Consider the following 15,000-nt stretch of genomic DNA (forward strand, 5'->3'; position numbering starts at 1 on the left):
TGTGAGTTAGGCTACTTGCTTCCTGTCTAGCGAGCGTCTGTACTTCCTGTTTCCTGTCTAACGAGCGTCTGTACTTCCTGTTTCCTGCCTAGCGAGCGTCTGTACTTCCTGTTTCCTGCCTAACGAGCTGCTGTCTACTTCCTGCTTCCTGCCTAACGAGCATCTGTACTTCCTGCTTCCTGCCTAACGAGCGTCTGTACTTCCTGCTTCCTGCCGCAGCGTGGTGCTGGACAGCCCGGTGACGGAGCAGGACTTCCTGGAGCAGCTTCACGAGCTCAACAACAAGATCAACCTGGCCAAGGAGCTCAGCTTCAGAGAGACGCTGGCCTGCCAAGACATACAGGACATAGTAGACCGCCTCAAGATCAAGGTAGGGAGGGAGGGAGGGAGAGGGTGGGAGGGGAGGGAGAGAGGGGGAGAGAGAGGGATGGAGAGGGGGAGGGAGAGAGGGGGAGAGAGAGGGAGGGAGAGAGGGGGAGAGAGGGAGAGAGGGAGGGAGAGGGAGGGAGGGAGAGAGGGGGAGAGGGAGGGAGGGAGAGAGGGGGAGAGGGAGGGAGGGAGAGAGGGGGAGAGAGAGGGAGGGAGAGGGATGGAGAGAGGGAGAGAGGGAGGGAGAGAGGGGAGGGAGAGGGATGGAGAGGGGGAGGGAGAGAGGGAGGGAGAGAGGGGGAGAGAGGGAGAGGGAGAGGGAGAGGGAGAGGGAGGGGAGGGAGAGAGGGGGAGGGAGAGGGGGAGGGAGGGAGAGAGGGAGGGAGAGGGAGGGAGAGAGGGAGAGGGAGGGAGGGAGAGCAGTAGAGGCTGATGGAGGTAGAGAGAACAGGGGAGGTAGAGAGAGAGAGAGAGAGAACAGGGGAGGTAGAGAGAGAGAGAGAGAGAGAACAGGGGAGGTAGAGAGAGAGAGAGAGAAGTTGAGAACAGGGGAGGCTGATGGAGGTAGAGAGAACAGGGGAGGTAGAGAGACAGAGAGAACAGGGGAGGTAGAGAGACAGAGAGAACAGTAGAGGCTGGTGGAGGTAGAGAGAGAGAGAGAGAAAGAGCAGTAGAGGCTGATGGAGGTAGAGAGAACAGGGGAGGTAGAGAGAGAGAGAGAGCAGGGGAGGTAGAGAGAGAGAGAGAGAACAGGGGAGGTAGAGAGAGAGAGAGAACAGGGGAGGTAGAGAGAGAGAGAGAGAGAGAAGTTGAGAACAGGGGAGGCCGGTGGAGGTAGAGAGACAGAGACAGAAAGAGCAGTAGAGGCTGATGGAGGTAGAGAGAGAGAGAGAGGGAGAGAGAACAGGGGAGGTAGAGAGAGAGAAGTTGAGAACAGGGGAGGCCTCCCCTGAGAAAGAGAAATGTGTGTTTTTTCCATAAAGGAACGAGGGATGAATGAGTGAACCTTCTGCCTGTTCTGCCCCCAGGCGGTCACCAAGATCAGAGAGTTCATCCTGCAGAAGATCTACTCCTTCAGAAAGCCCATGACCAACTACCAGATCCCCCAGAACACCCTGCTCAAGTACAGGTAACAGAACACCTGGGGAGGCTGGGGGAGGTAGCCCATGACCAACTACCAGACCCCCCAGAACTCACTGCCCTAATACAGGTACCAACAAGGCTCAGTGTAATGCATGGAACGGAATATACCATTCCTTCTGTTCCATAACATACGTCACATGATGAAATGAGACAATAGCTGATGCTGTTCAGGAGGTAGAGCCGCCGTCTAATGATCACAAGGTTGGCAGATCGGCGGCTCTAGCCCCGGCTGGCCACGTGTCGAGGTGTCCTTGGGCAAGACACTGAACCCCAAATTGCTCCCAGTGAGCAGGCCTTGCATGGCAGCTTGGCCGTCATTGGTGTGTGAATGTGTGTGTGAACGGGTGAATGAGAGGCCGTTGTAAAGCGCTTTGGAATAAGACGCTATATAAGTCAGTCTGTTTACCATTTAAGCTCCTCCTCTTCTTGGTGAAGCTCCTCCTCTCCTTTATTAAGCCCCTCCTCTCCTTCATTAAGCCCCTCCTCTCCTTCATTAAGCTCCTCCTCCTCTTGGTGAAGCCCCTCCTCTCCTTCATTAAGCCCCTCCTCTCCTTCATTAAGCCCCTCCTCCTCCTTCGTTAAGCCCCTCCTCCTCCTTGCTCTCATAGGTTCTTCTACCAGTTCCTGCTGGCCAATGAGAGGACCGTTGCCAAGGAGATCAGGGACGAGTACGTGGACACCATGAGTAAGATCTACTACAGCTACTTCAAGTCCTACAGCGGTCGGCTGCTCAAAGTCCAGGTGAGGACTTTTATTATGTTTTTATGACACCTTTATTTACCCAGGTGACCTCGTTGAGATAAGGAATCTCTTTTCCAAGAGGGACAGCAGAAGGATGATTGACTGATCCTTTAGTTTAGTGCACCTCTCCTAGGCCATTATCAGACTGTGTTTACCACCTCAAATTAATTAATTTATGCCCAGCCAAATCCCTGTTTAGAGGTAGCTAGCTAGCTAACATGACATTGATCACACTCGTAAGACTTTTCACTTTTCAAAAAATGCCGGTCGAGAGAGAGGACGCTGGCGTTGCTTGTTTCCGCCGCTTCTCCGCCCCGAAATCTAGATGTACTTGCAGTATACAGAGTAGATTGTCCTACAAACACACTTAGATTTAGATTTAGTCATCTAAAAATTAATTAGACCCCTATACTTTCTTTTATTTCTTTTTTTGTTTCTTTTTATTTTACTACTCGATCTTTTCAGTTTGTAAAGCGTCTTTGAGTGTCTAGAAAAGCCTTATATAAGTCTAATGTATTATTATTATTATTATTATTATTAATCTGCCACTCTGGGCAGATAACATGCCAAGAGGGGCAGCACAAGGACACAGGCAGACATTCAACACACAGACAGACATCATACAACATAACAAGACAGTAAAAGCAGGTTTGGGCGAGCAGTCGGGCGCAGATACTGAATTAAAAGCAGTGACCATCTCCAATACTTTCACCTTCTTCTAAAGGGCTCTGCACACAGCGTGCGATTTCTGTTGCACGTCAACATTCCATTTTGAAGTTTGAATGGAAGTCTATGAGAACATCGCATTTCAACACACACGGCCCCGATTTTAATCGCACGGCGAAAATTCGATTCCATTCATTTTGAATGGGACAAAGCACACGGCGTGCGAGTTTTGTCGCACTGTCAAATTTGTGCTTTTTTCCCATTCAAAATGAATGGAATCGAATTTTCGCCGTGCGATTAAAATCGGGGCCGTGTGTGTTGAAATGCGATGTTCTCATAGACTTCCATTCAAACTTCAAAATGGAATGTTGACGCGCAACAGAAATCGCACGCTGTGTGCAGAGCCCTTTAGACCTTTAAAATCGTTATGAAAGCATCATAGCTGATTAGTTCTTTTAGTTTTAAGTCTTTCTGGAGAGTATTCCAGGGGGCAGCGGACTTAAACGCTTTGTTGCCCAGCTCAGTACGAGCACTCCTCTCAGGCCAGGGGGGTGTTTCATTAACGTCGCTAAAGGAAAATCCAGGCTTTATTTTTGATAAATCTCAAAACAAGATTAATCAAATTAAGACTGGGTCGTTTATAGAAATCTCACGAGATTTATCAGAATAAGCCTGGGTCTTCCTTTAGTGACGTTGGTGGAATACCCCCCTGGTCAAAGGTTAGAGGTCATAGGACACAGGATACAGGAAGTCACTATGGTGCAGGTATCACCTGACACTGGACATCCAATCATAACACACTAGGCTGTTAATAGAGTGTAACAGGCGTAAGTGTAAACTAATGAATCGCGGACGTGTTAAGATTTTCATAAAGGACCTTTTTTTGGGGTTGTTTTTTTTGGGAAAATGTGGTTGTTTGTAATGTGGTATGATGTATGGTTGTCATGTGGGAGAGCTTGCTGTCAATGGGGCTCCCTGCCAAAAGAAAGGTTCAATTAAACATATACAGTATGCATATGTAGATGTATATGTATGTATAGATGTATATACAGTATATGTTATGGTACATGTGGGAATACGGTACATGTTGGGAAAACTAGGGTTAGGGTTAGGTGCTACGTCGACTTGGTACATGCTGGCATGTCTAGCCCTAACCCTAACCCTACCCCTACCCCTACCCCTAACCCTAACCCTAGCACCTAACCCTGACCCTAGTTTTCCCACATGTACCGTATTCCCACATGTACCGTAACATATATATACAGTATATATACATACATAGATACTGTGTGTAACCTTGCTGTGTGTGTGTGTGTGTTGACAGTATGAGGAGGTGGCAGACAAGGATGACCTGATGGGGGTGGAGGACACAGCCAAGAAGGGTATCCTTTAACTCTGACCTCATCTGATACACCAGGGGAGGCTGGGGGAGGTAGAACACCAGGGGAGGCTGGGGGAGGTAGAACACCAGGGGAGGCTGGGGGAGGTAGAACACCAGGGGAGGCTGGGGGAGGGAGAACACCAGAGACAGAGAGAGAGAGAGAGAGACCGAGAGAGAGAGACAGAGAGAGACAGAGACAGAGAGAGACAGAGCGAGAGAGACAGAGAGAGAGACAGAGAGAGAGAGAGAGAGAGAGAGAGAGAGAGAGAGAGAGAGAGAGAGAGAGACACAGACAGACAGACAGACAGACAGAGAGCATCGTTCTCAGGCTGTGTTGTGATTGGTCGAGCCTGGTCCTCAGGCTGTGTTGTGATTGGTCCAGCCTGCGTTCTCCTTCACCGCCAGCAGGGTTCTTCTCCAAGCCGTCTCTGAAGAGCAGGAACACCATCTTCACGCTGGGCCAGCGGGGGGCGGTGCTGAGCCCCGTCGAGCTGGAGGGACCCATCCTCATCCCCCACACGGCCCAGAGGGGAGACTGCAGGGTAACACCCCCCCCTACCCCCCTACCCCAACACCCCCCCAGCCTCCACACCAGGGGAGACCCAGGGGAGACCCACACACACACACTCCACCAACCTCTCCTGTTTTGGCCTGTGTGTGATGGTGAAATGACCTTAATTCACATAAATTCCTCTCTCCCTCCCTCCCTCTCTCTCCCTCCCTCTCCTACCTTCCCTCTCTCTCCCTCTCTCTCTCCCTCCCTCCCTCTCTCTCACCCTCCCTCCCCCTCCCTCTCTCCCTCCCCCTCCCTCTCTCCCTCCCTCCCCTCCCCCTCCCTCCCTCTCCCTCTCTCTCTCCCCTCCCTCCCCCTCTCCCTCCCTCCCTCCCTCCATCAGTACCCGTACGAGACTCTGTTCCGTAGCCAGCATTACGCCCTCCTGGACAATGGCTGCCGTGAGTTCCTCTTCCTGTCTGACTTCTTCATGGTGACAGGAAACTCTGCTCTGGACCTGTTCAACAGCATCATGGGGAAGACCCTCAGCATGTTCCTGGTACGACCGTCTTCCATGTTTGTAGTCTTTTATGGTTGTAGTCTTCCATGTTTGTAGTCTTTTATGGTTGTAGTCTTTTATAGTTGTAGTTTTTAATGGTTGTAGTCTTTTATAGTTGTAGTCTTTCATAGTTGTAGTCATTTATGGTTGTAGTCTTTCATAGTTGTAGTCTTTTATAGTTGTCGTCTTTTATAGTTGTAGTCTTTTATAGGGTGCATTCGTAAATTTGTTCTGAGAGCGCCGGAGGAGCGCACACTGGGTTCAGGGTCATAAAGAGACCAAGTAATTTGATTGGACAAAAGGCATTCCATGATTGCTGATCAGATTTTCAGAGTGAATTTTACAAACGCAGCCATAGTTGTAGTCTTTTAGTCTTTTATAGTTGTAGTCTTTTAGTCTTTCATAGTTGTAGTCTTTTAGTCTTTCATAGTTGTAGTCTTTTAGTCTTTCATAGTTGTAGTCTTTTAGTCTTTCATAGTTGTAGTCTTTTAGTCTTTCATAGTTGTAGTCTTTTAGTCTTTCATAGTTGTAGTCTTTTATGTCCCTGTGTTTGTTCTGCTTGTCGGGGGTCTGGGTTTGTACTGTGATGTGTGTATTGTTCATTGTCTCTCCTTCTCTCTCTACTTTACCCTCCCTCCCTCCCCCCTCCCCCCCTCCCTCCCTCCTCCTTTACCCACTCCTCTCTCTACTTTACCCTCCCCCCCTCCCTCCCTCCCCCCTCCTTTACCCACTCCTCTCTCTACCCCCCCCCCCCCCCCCCCCCCTCCTTTACCCACTCCTCTCTCTACCCCCCTCCCTCCTCCCTCCCCCCTCCCTCCCTCCCCCCCTCCCTCCCTCCCCCCTCCTTTACCCACTCCTCTCTCTACCCCCCCCCCCTCCCCTCCTCCCCCCCTCTCTCCCTCCCCCCTCCTTTACCCACTCCTCTCTCTACCCCCCCCCCTCCCTCCCTCCCCCCTCCTTTACCCACTCCTCTCTCTACCCCCTCCCCTCCTCCCCCCCTCCCTCCCTCCCCCCTCCTTTACCCACTCCTCTCTCTACCCCCTCCCCTCCTCCTCCCCTCCTGTAGAAGAGCATGTCAGCCTACGTGTCAGACAGCTATGACAGCATCGCCGTGTTCCTCTGCATCCACATCATCCTCAGGTTCAGAGCCATCACCGCCAAGAGAGCCATCCCTGCCCTGGACAAGTAACTCTCTCACACACACACACTCACACACACACACACACACACACTCACACACACACACACACACACACACACACTCACACAGACCATCCCTGCCCTGGACAAGTAACTCTCTCACACACACACACACACACACACACTCACACTCACACACACACACACACACACACTCACACTCACACACACACACACACTCACACACTCTCACACACACACACACACACACACACACACACACACACACTCACACACACACACACTCACACTCACACACACACTCACACACTCTCACACACACACACACACACACTCACACTCACACACACACTCACACACACACACACACACACACACACACACTCACACACTCTCTCTCACACACACACACACACACACACACACCATCCATACGCATGCGTACATCGAAAACGAAAGTAAACAGACAGCCGGGACAGAAATGATAATCCCTTTTATATATTTTATATATTATAATAGTGAAAATACCATCGCTCATCAGACTTAGCTGAGGTGCTGGAACTGAAGAGTATCAGTAGAGTGCAAAATAACAGCATCCGCACACTCAAACACTGTGCAAACAAACATAGTTTATTGCAGCTTTCTGTCATAGACCTTCTCCAGGCATATATATTATAATATAAAGCCGTTGCTTTCCGAAGTATGTTTAGAGATCTGCATAATAACGTTTTGTTGTTGTTGTGCTTGTTATAAAGAAAAGGTCTATAATGCATTTAAATGAATGATACAACCCATTAATAATATTACCTAATAACAACTGCTCGGATTAGATTGCGGGTGCCTATGGAAATAGGTCAGACGAACGTTTGATAGATAACTTTACATGTGTACCATCATCCGCTGTCAAACGCCATAGGTAATAATTGATTTATGATTGTACATCTCTGAAATGCTCGACTGTCATGCAGCGTTGCGTTACTGTCACGTTAGACACAGCACTGACATAAAAGCGATATTTGGGTTATGCTTGTTATAAATAAAAGGTTTATAATGCATTGTAATGACATTAAACTAAAACAATAAGATGGTTATCATAATTTTTCTAATCTTTATTAATAAGTAATTACAGAGAAAGTAAAATGACATTTCTGCATTGAATAGAGCGACATAAGATTTCTGTAGATGATTCGCAATGCATCCTGGAATCAAGGGGTAGCGTACCCCTATGGCTTCGAAGCTAGTCTGGTCCTGGAATCCCTCGAAACAAAGTCATAGTTAGCCCTCGAAATGAAGCCATGGCTCGATGAAATATGAATTGGGATAGCCCTCCCCCTAAACGTGAACACGCAAATCGAGCCATAGGGGTGAAAACAAAGGGCTAGGGGTGAATTGGGACAGAGCCTAAATATTGCGCACATATTAAGGCTGGGAGAAGAAAGAGCACTTCATTGTTGAAGTGAAACTCATGTCAAACGTCATCAAAATGCGAAGATCGTTGTATTTTCAATGACGTGCGAATCAGAATTGAGCGTTATATGACCTGCCTGCTTAGACCGCAGTCGAAATGACATGACCAAATGACTCGTATGTGATTGAGGCCGGCATGAGAATGAAGCCTGAATCAGATCTGAGAATATCAGATTCAATGTGCTTGTTTACTGCTTACACCTTCATGTTACATATCCCATCTGTGCCACATGAGAACAAACGTGAGCAAAAGATCTGAATTGTGTCACTTCGATCTGCCATGTAAATGCAGCCATAGAGTCTCTATATATGTGAACATGTTAGTCTCTATATCTGTGAACATGTTAGTATGTCATCGTTTCTCAACGGGGGCGTTCAGACAACATCGGGGGGCGCTGGAACAGATATTTTTAAAAGGGGGGCGTTGAGGTGTTCTTGGGGGGCGTTCGCGCATTAAGTATTTTTCTCATGAAAAACAGCTGTGTTATTACGGGCACATTCGTAAATGCACGATAGCTGAATGTCGATACACGATGAACGGTCAGTTCGCTCGGACAAACCGTGTTTCGGTCGACTGTTCGACCCTGCTGGCTGCCTGTCCCGCCCTAATGCGAGCCACGGCCGCTGCTATTGGTTGATAGAACGACATGTAGAAATGTGATTGGCTGAGCGGGAAGCCTTTTCTAAAAAGCTGCTAGTTTGGTTGCAGTGCGCCGTAGAGCCCTACACGTGCCCATCTCTGAGCGCTCTGAACTTGGCCGGGCTCTGTGATGCAGACACACGTAGCACAGCGCCCCAAAAAATAAAAGTGAGAGTGTCATCAAGAAGATGAAGCTAAAAACTCAGCTAGCAACGGCAGAGCTTTTGATAGTTTCCAATGTGTCTGGGTAAGCTGCATTGTAGAAGAATCTTGACAGTTCATGTACAGTGCAGAAATTGCAATACTATGCTGCGATAGAAAGAACCCCGGTTCATCCCATCTGTAACATCATGTTGACCAATGCACAACTTCTATGAGTGTTTTCCTTGTAGGCTATGCTTGAGTGACATATGTTTCAGTTTGTGGGCTCATTGTAATTGTTGCGTTCGCTTCGTTCGCTTCCTTTCAATACAGCTTATTTAATTTAGTTAAAATGAGTGCTAATACCATACCACCATACCAGAACATCACAGCAGGAACAACCTATCTCAAAAAAGCGATCGTAATAAACCAGTCCTGAAAGTTCTCTGTCGCTTACCAATAATCGAACCTAGAGAAATCAGCTACGAATGTCCCCTCCCCTCGCAGGTTCATTACAGTATATTACATAAATGTATTACTGTTAAGTGTTGTTGTGGATGTTATCCCTAGTACCATTCTGAGGTTAGCATTGCGATGTGTTTGCAAACTAAAATACGATCGCTTTTTTGTGATATGTTGCTCCTCTTGTGATGTCCTGGAAACGAACGCATCAGCTGCAGCGTCTTTTGTATTGATCAGCTGTCATCAGTGTTATTACGGGTACGTTCGTAAATGCACAAACGGTCAGTTCGCTCGGACAAAACCGTGTTTTCAGTCAGAGCGCCCATCTCTGAGCGCTCCCAGAGCGCAGAGCTCTGAACTTTGGAACTTTGTTATGTTTTGATATGTTTTGATATGAGAAATTTGAAGTGGTCAGTTTATGAAAATAATACCATAGAATACTAAATAAAATATTAAAATAATAGCCCCCTAGCGTTTGCCGCCATATTGTGACACACCCCCCCCCCCCAAAGTCCAATAAAAAAAGAATAAATATTAGCATCATAAAACAGCAATTTGGCGAAATGCAACACCAGCACACTTAAAAAAAACTAACAATGTTAGTTGTAATATACAGTTCTGCAGCCTACTGTTTGTTCTGCATCGGACATGTGTGAAATTGCTGCTGTTCCGTAGCAGTCTGTTTGTATTCTCTGATGTTGTCTGAGTTTGTTTAACACTCAGAAACAGCATTTTTATTCACATTCACATGGCTTTTCTGCTCTCTGGTAAACTAATGATAATGATATTCCAACTGCCCAGTTAAATCCAATCTATTATTTGGCATTCAGTGACATGCTTTTTAAATTATATAACACAGAATATTAGTCAACATTAATATTTAGGGAAGAAAATAAGCCTACTTTTTTTGATGGGGGGGGGCGGTAAGAGGCCTGGATAATGGACAGGGGGGCGCTGGCCCAAAAAAGGTTGAGAACCACTGATATATGTGAACATGTTCTACATTCTGTAGTGAAACAGAATAAGAAAGGTTTCACAGAAAGTAACACTATGTGGTGTTATCCGGTGTCTGTTTTAATGTTTTATTCAGTGATTTTCAAAAACAACAAATCTGCAGGATGAACAAAACATGTATATATATATCTATACTACATTGGTTATTTTCATTATCTTACCATTCTGTCAATTGATTTCTTCATTCACAGTTTTTAAGTAATTCAGAAGTTTTTTTTTTAAGGAAATTTTCGTTTTATTGACATCGGTTTCAACATTTGCCATTACATTCAACATGTCACAATAAACACAGTTCCTATGACCAAAGCCTTTTTTATATATTAAGTAAAGTAAAACAAAAACAAACAAAGAAAATAAGAGAATAGCGAGTGAACTTGGGGATCTTTCACCTTACATGTGACACAGACTAGAATAGAAAACGATTAAAGGAAATAAACAAAGTTACATCACCCTCTCATGTTCTTTAAACAGAAATCTGACTGTACAGGTTTAACAGTTGTACGTTTTCATTCGTTTTCATGTTCATGCTCGAACTGTTCAAACTAGAAAGTCATCATTAGACATGTACAACATACATACTATAATGATTATGTTCGTTATCTTACAATCCATCCGTCAATTGATTTCTCCGTTCACACAAATGTAAGTTATGAAGTCATTCAGATACTCAGATCCAGCTCAGCGCTTCCATGTGTTTCTGCCCCTTCCCTAAGCAGAGATAAGCATCACTGTAGAGAGCAGGGGGGGCAGTGAGGGGGGGGGTGGGGGGGGGGGGGGGGGTTGGTCAGGGTCAGTGGTACATGAGACCTCCCCAGGAGACTGAGGGGAGGGGGGGCTGTCACATGACTGCCAGTTAGAGCAGAGAGAGGAGGAACAGGTACAAGCTAGGACTCAAACCCTCCTGTATGATCAACCCTAATGTCTACTGAGTGAGTCCCTCTCTCCCTCCCTCCATCCCTCCCTCTCTCCCTTCCTCCATCCCCCCCTCTCTCCCTTCCTCTCTCCTTCCTTCCCTTCCTCCCTCCCTCCCTCCCTCCCTCTCTCCTTCCCTCCCTCCCTCCCTCCCTCCCTACCTCCCTCCCTACCTCCCTCCCTCCCTCCCTCCCTACCTCTCTCCCTACCTCCCTCCCTACCTCTCCTTCCCTCCATCCCTCCCTCCTTCCCTTCCTCCCTCCCTCCTTCCCTTCCTCCCTCCTCCTTCCCTGATCAAGCCTAAGTTCTACTGAGAGGGAGCAGGGAGTTGGAGTACCTGGCAGGGCAGATGATGAGAGGGGCAGCGTTGTGACTGCCATCCCCTGTATAGAAGCATGGGTAGAGGCTTGTGCTGAAGGTGCAGCCAGTGAAAGAGTAGATGAGAGACCTGGCCTCCACGTTGTAAAAGGAGACCTCGCCCTTCTTGCCATCAACGTACACCCCCACCCTCTGAGGGTTCTCCTTCAGGCTGAGCACCACATCAGGACCTGCATGAGCGCGGTACTGACCACCACCCCACAGTCCCACAGTCCATCCTGAGGACTCGGTCGTGTAATCTTTCTGTTCTGACGACAATATTGGCAATAGGTAGTCACTTGGAGATTGTGACCGCAAGTACATCTCCATGTTGTACTTCTCTTTCCGTTGCGAGTAACTCCTAAAACCCACCTAGTCTTGTCCTTCACCTGCACCTCAAAGTAGAATCTCTCTGTGAACCCTGTCCTTCCTAGAACACTGGCAGAACTGTCAAACCACTGTAGGCCATCAGAGAAAGACTTCTCTCTCAGTCTCACTTGTTTCCCGTCTTCAGACAGGATCATATCAGGATGTGCTTACCCGGGGTTCAGAATCACGTCCACCCCACACTAGGGATGGACGGTTTTTCGGTTATACCGAAAACCGGGGTTTATAAAAATAGAAACGGTTTTTTATCAAAACCGTCTGAAACCGTTTTTTTTTTTTTGTTTTTTTTTTTTTGTTTTAGAGAAGAAGAAGAAGAATAAAATAGAATAATAATAAAACTGGAACATGTCACATGTTTGTCGTGTGTGAAAATAACAATGATACAGTCTGAATCTGCCGCGCAATGAGTGAGAGGTTTGGTCAGTTGTGAAGAATAACTGAGGATTAATATCTAATTGGGATTATATTTAAGGGTAACGAATCACTCTATGGGAAAGATAGTTGCCTTCAGTTATTGGTAGATAGGAAAGTTTTTTTACAATTACTCGCTTACATTTAATAAGATCATTTTCGCTGCTCTCTGTAAAGCGCATTGGGTCACTTTTGTGAGAAATGCGCTATAGAAATAAAATGTGATTTGATTTGATATCAATCAATCAATCAAACTTTATTTATGTTCTATAGCACAAATCATGCATTGAATGTAACTCCAAGTGCAGTATTTACTAAACCACAATATAATAAAACAAGAGCTATACGGATCAAGAGTGTTTGTGCACAGCGCCACTGTGTGTGAAGGCACTACTGAAAGTGATGACAGAACGCATGTCTCAGAGTCACTTAGTGACGCAAAGGTAGTTCTGTATTTATCTCTATCTGTATTAGTACATTTATTTTGAAAGCTCTATTTTGACAGCTCTACCATGGGCACTTTTATTTTGATGGGGCATTCTTTGTTGATTGACTTACGACAGTTCAGGACGAGTCAGTCTCGCGGCATGTGGTTTTTATGAAAAGCTTTAAGTATGTTCACTGCATAATTCTAAGTCTAATATTTCAGTGATTATTGAGCAGTATTCAAATATTTAAATACATTGAGCAGCAGCTGAAACTTTGTCTAAGAACCAAGATATTGAGAAAGCAGTTCATTCAATGAAGACGCTGTTCCAAGAGATGATCTTCCGTGCAGGCGTGCACCCTGGATCAGCGGAGCTGGTGTGTTAAGTGTTCATGTGTTTTCATGTAAGTCTGCCTTTCCACTTATATTTGTGAAACTAAGTAGCCTAAATGTGTTGCGACTGTGCTTACGGTGTTTGACATGAGTGTATTGTAGCAGTAGGGCTCAATTATTTGAAATTGGCGCTCTTTTTTATTTTTTATTTTTTATATTATTTATTTTTCGATAAACCGGAAAACCCTGGGTTTAGTCTTTGACGGTTTTTCGGTTTCAATAATTGGAAACCCTACGCCCACACTGCTTCGCCATCACCAGGTCAATTCCACGTTTCAGCTTCTCCAACTCTTCAAACACGGCCGTCCTGACAGCGCCCACACACAGACCGCTGTCAACCTTGACCCTAGACCAGTCCTTGAATTTCGGGAGGGTGCAGAGCGATTGGGAGCTCTGGAGGAGGTGGAAGTGGTCCTCAATGTGTGAGAGCTGCTCTATCTCAGCGCCTCTCCTCTCTAGCTCGGTGATTTCCTTCTCCATCTCCTCGACCAACCCTTCCGCCTGCCTCTCTGCTGCGTTCTGCTTCTCCTCGATACCCCTGACGACCTCCGACTGGCTTCTCTCCAGGGCGCTCGCCAGGTCAGTGAAGATCTGCACGGTGTACGCCGCCAATCCGCCTGCGTCGCTTTTGTTTTGATCTACGGTGCGTCTGACCTCCGTGATCTTCTGACGCCGGTCCTGAATCATCTTCTGCGCGGCGCTCTCTGTTTCCCCCAGCTTGACCTTCCTCTCTCCAAACCCTTGCTCGATGGGGACAGTCTGGTGACCCTTGTGGCCCGTCTCAGTGCAGGACTGACACACGCATGTCTGGTCAAGCCAACAGAACAGCTCCAGGGGTCTCTCGTGCTTCTTACACACCCTGTCCTCCAGGTTCTCCACAGGGTCGATCAGCTTGTGTCTCTTGAGGGTGGCCACTCTCTGATGAGGCTCCAGGTGAGTCTCGCAGTAGGAGGCCAGACACCCCAGGCAGGACTTCAAAGCTTTGAGCTTCCTCTCAGGGCAGATGTCACAGGCCACTTCTCCTGGTTTGGCCAGGGGTTGGAGTTGCTCTGGGGTGACGGGTGTGACTTCTACCGGAGATAACTTCTTCAGCTGAGCTACCATTTCGGCAATGAAGGTGTTGATCTGAAGCTTGGGTCTCGTGTCAAACTGTTCCTTGCACATTGGACACTGGTACAGGTCAGTGCTGTCCCAGTAGCCACTGATACAGGCCATGCAGAAGTTGTGTCCACAGGGGATGGAGACTGGGTCAGTGAACACGTCCAGACAGATAGAGCACTGGAACTGCTCCTCAGACAGGACGATCTTGGAGGCCATAGCTAGAGGAGGACAGACAGACAGACACAAACGTTATTTCAGAAATCAGTCGCTTAAAACCCCTTCATCCTTAGCTTTGACGTTTTAAGAAAATCTTCTGTTTTTTAAAAAACGTTTTTTTTTATCAGTCACAAGACACAGTGTTACACTAAATCATGGAAATCGAACATTTTTATCCAGACAGAAAAACAGGAAAAGCTATCATTATTGTTCATTGTTGAATCTCTCTCTGTCTCTCACCTGCTCTCTGCTTCAGTTTAAGGACCTGTAGACTTGGTGCAGCTGTGTGTGACTCTCTTATTATAACTCTCAGTTTAGCTGTTAAGTTTCACTTCAGCAAAGTGACGTCATCAGCCCCTCCCTGCCCAGTACACATCTTCTTAAAGGGGTACGTCACTTTTTATTTGTATTTTTTTTTACCTCATATTATCTCAGCACTATGTCAAGGTCGACACCAGTGGTTCTCAACCCTCTCCTCTGGGACCCCCAGCCGCTCCACATATCTGATCTGTTCCACCACCAGCACACCTGATTCAACTAATCAACTACACACCATAAT

At 46.9% G+C, this 15,000-nt stretch overlaps 1 protein-coding gene across 1 annotated transcript in view; it reads left to right on the forward strand.

The window, feature by feature from the left end:
• The window catches only part of vps52 (VPS52 subunit of GARP complex), a gene marked incomplete at its 5' end in the record, with an annotated part of 27,030 nt that overhangs the window by 5,600 nt on the left and 6,430 nt on the right, over positions 1-15,000 (forward strand). Inside the window, 7 exons of the mRNA XM_080532244.1 lie at positions 220-370; positions 1,398-1,498; positions 2,121-2,253; positions 4,244-4,301; positions 4,709-4,842; positions 5,197-5,352; positions 6,419-6,537. Of these exons, the coding sequence (XP_080388370.1) occupies positions 220-370; positions 1,398-1,498; positions 2,121-2,253; positions 4,244-4,301; positions 4,709-4,842; positions 5,197-5,352; positions 6,419-6,537 (852 nt within the window). The remainder of the gene's footprint in view (positions 1-219; positions 371-1,397; positions 1,499-2,120; positions 2,254-4,243; positions 4,302-4,708; positions 4,843-5,196; positions 5,353-6,418; positions 6,538-15,000) is intronic.

The sequence above is a fragment of the Nansenia antarctica genome (assembly GCF_963989245.1).
Source record: "Nansenia antarctica genome assembly, chromosome: 5".
Taxonomy (NCBI): Eukaryota; Metazoa; Chordata; class Actinopteri; order Argentiniformes; family Microstomatidae; genus Nansenia; species Nansenia antarctica.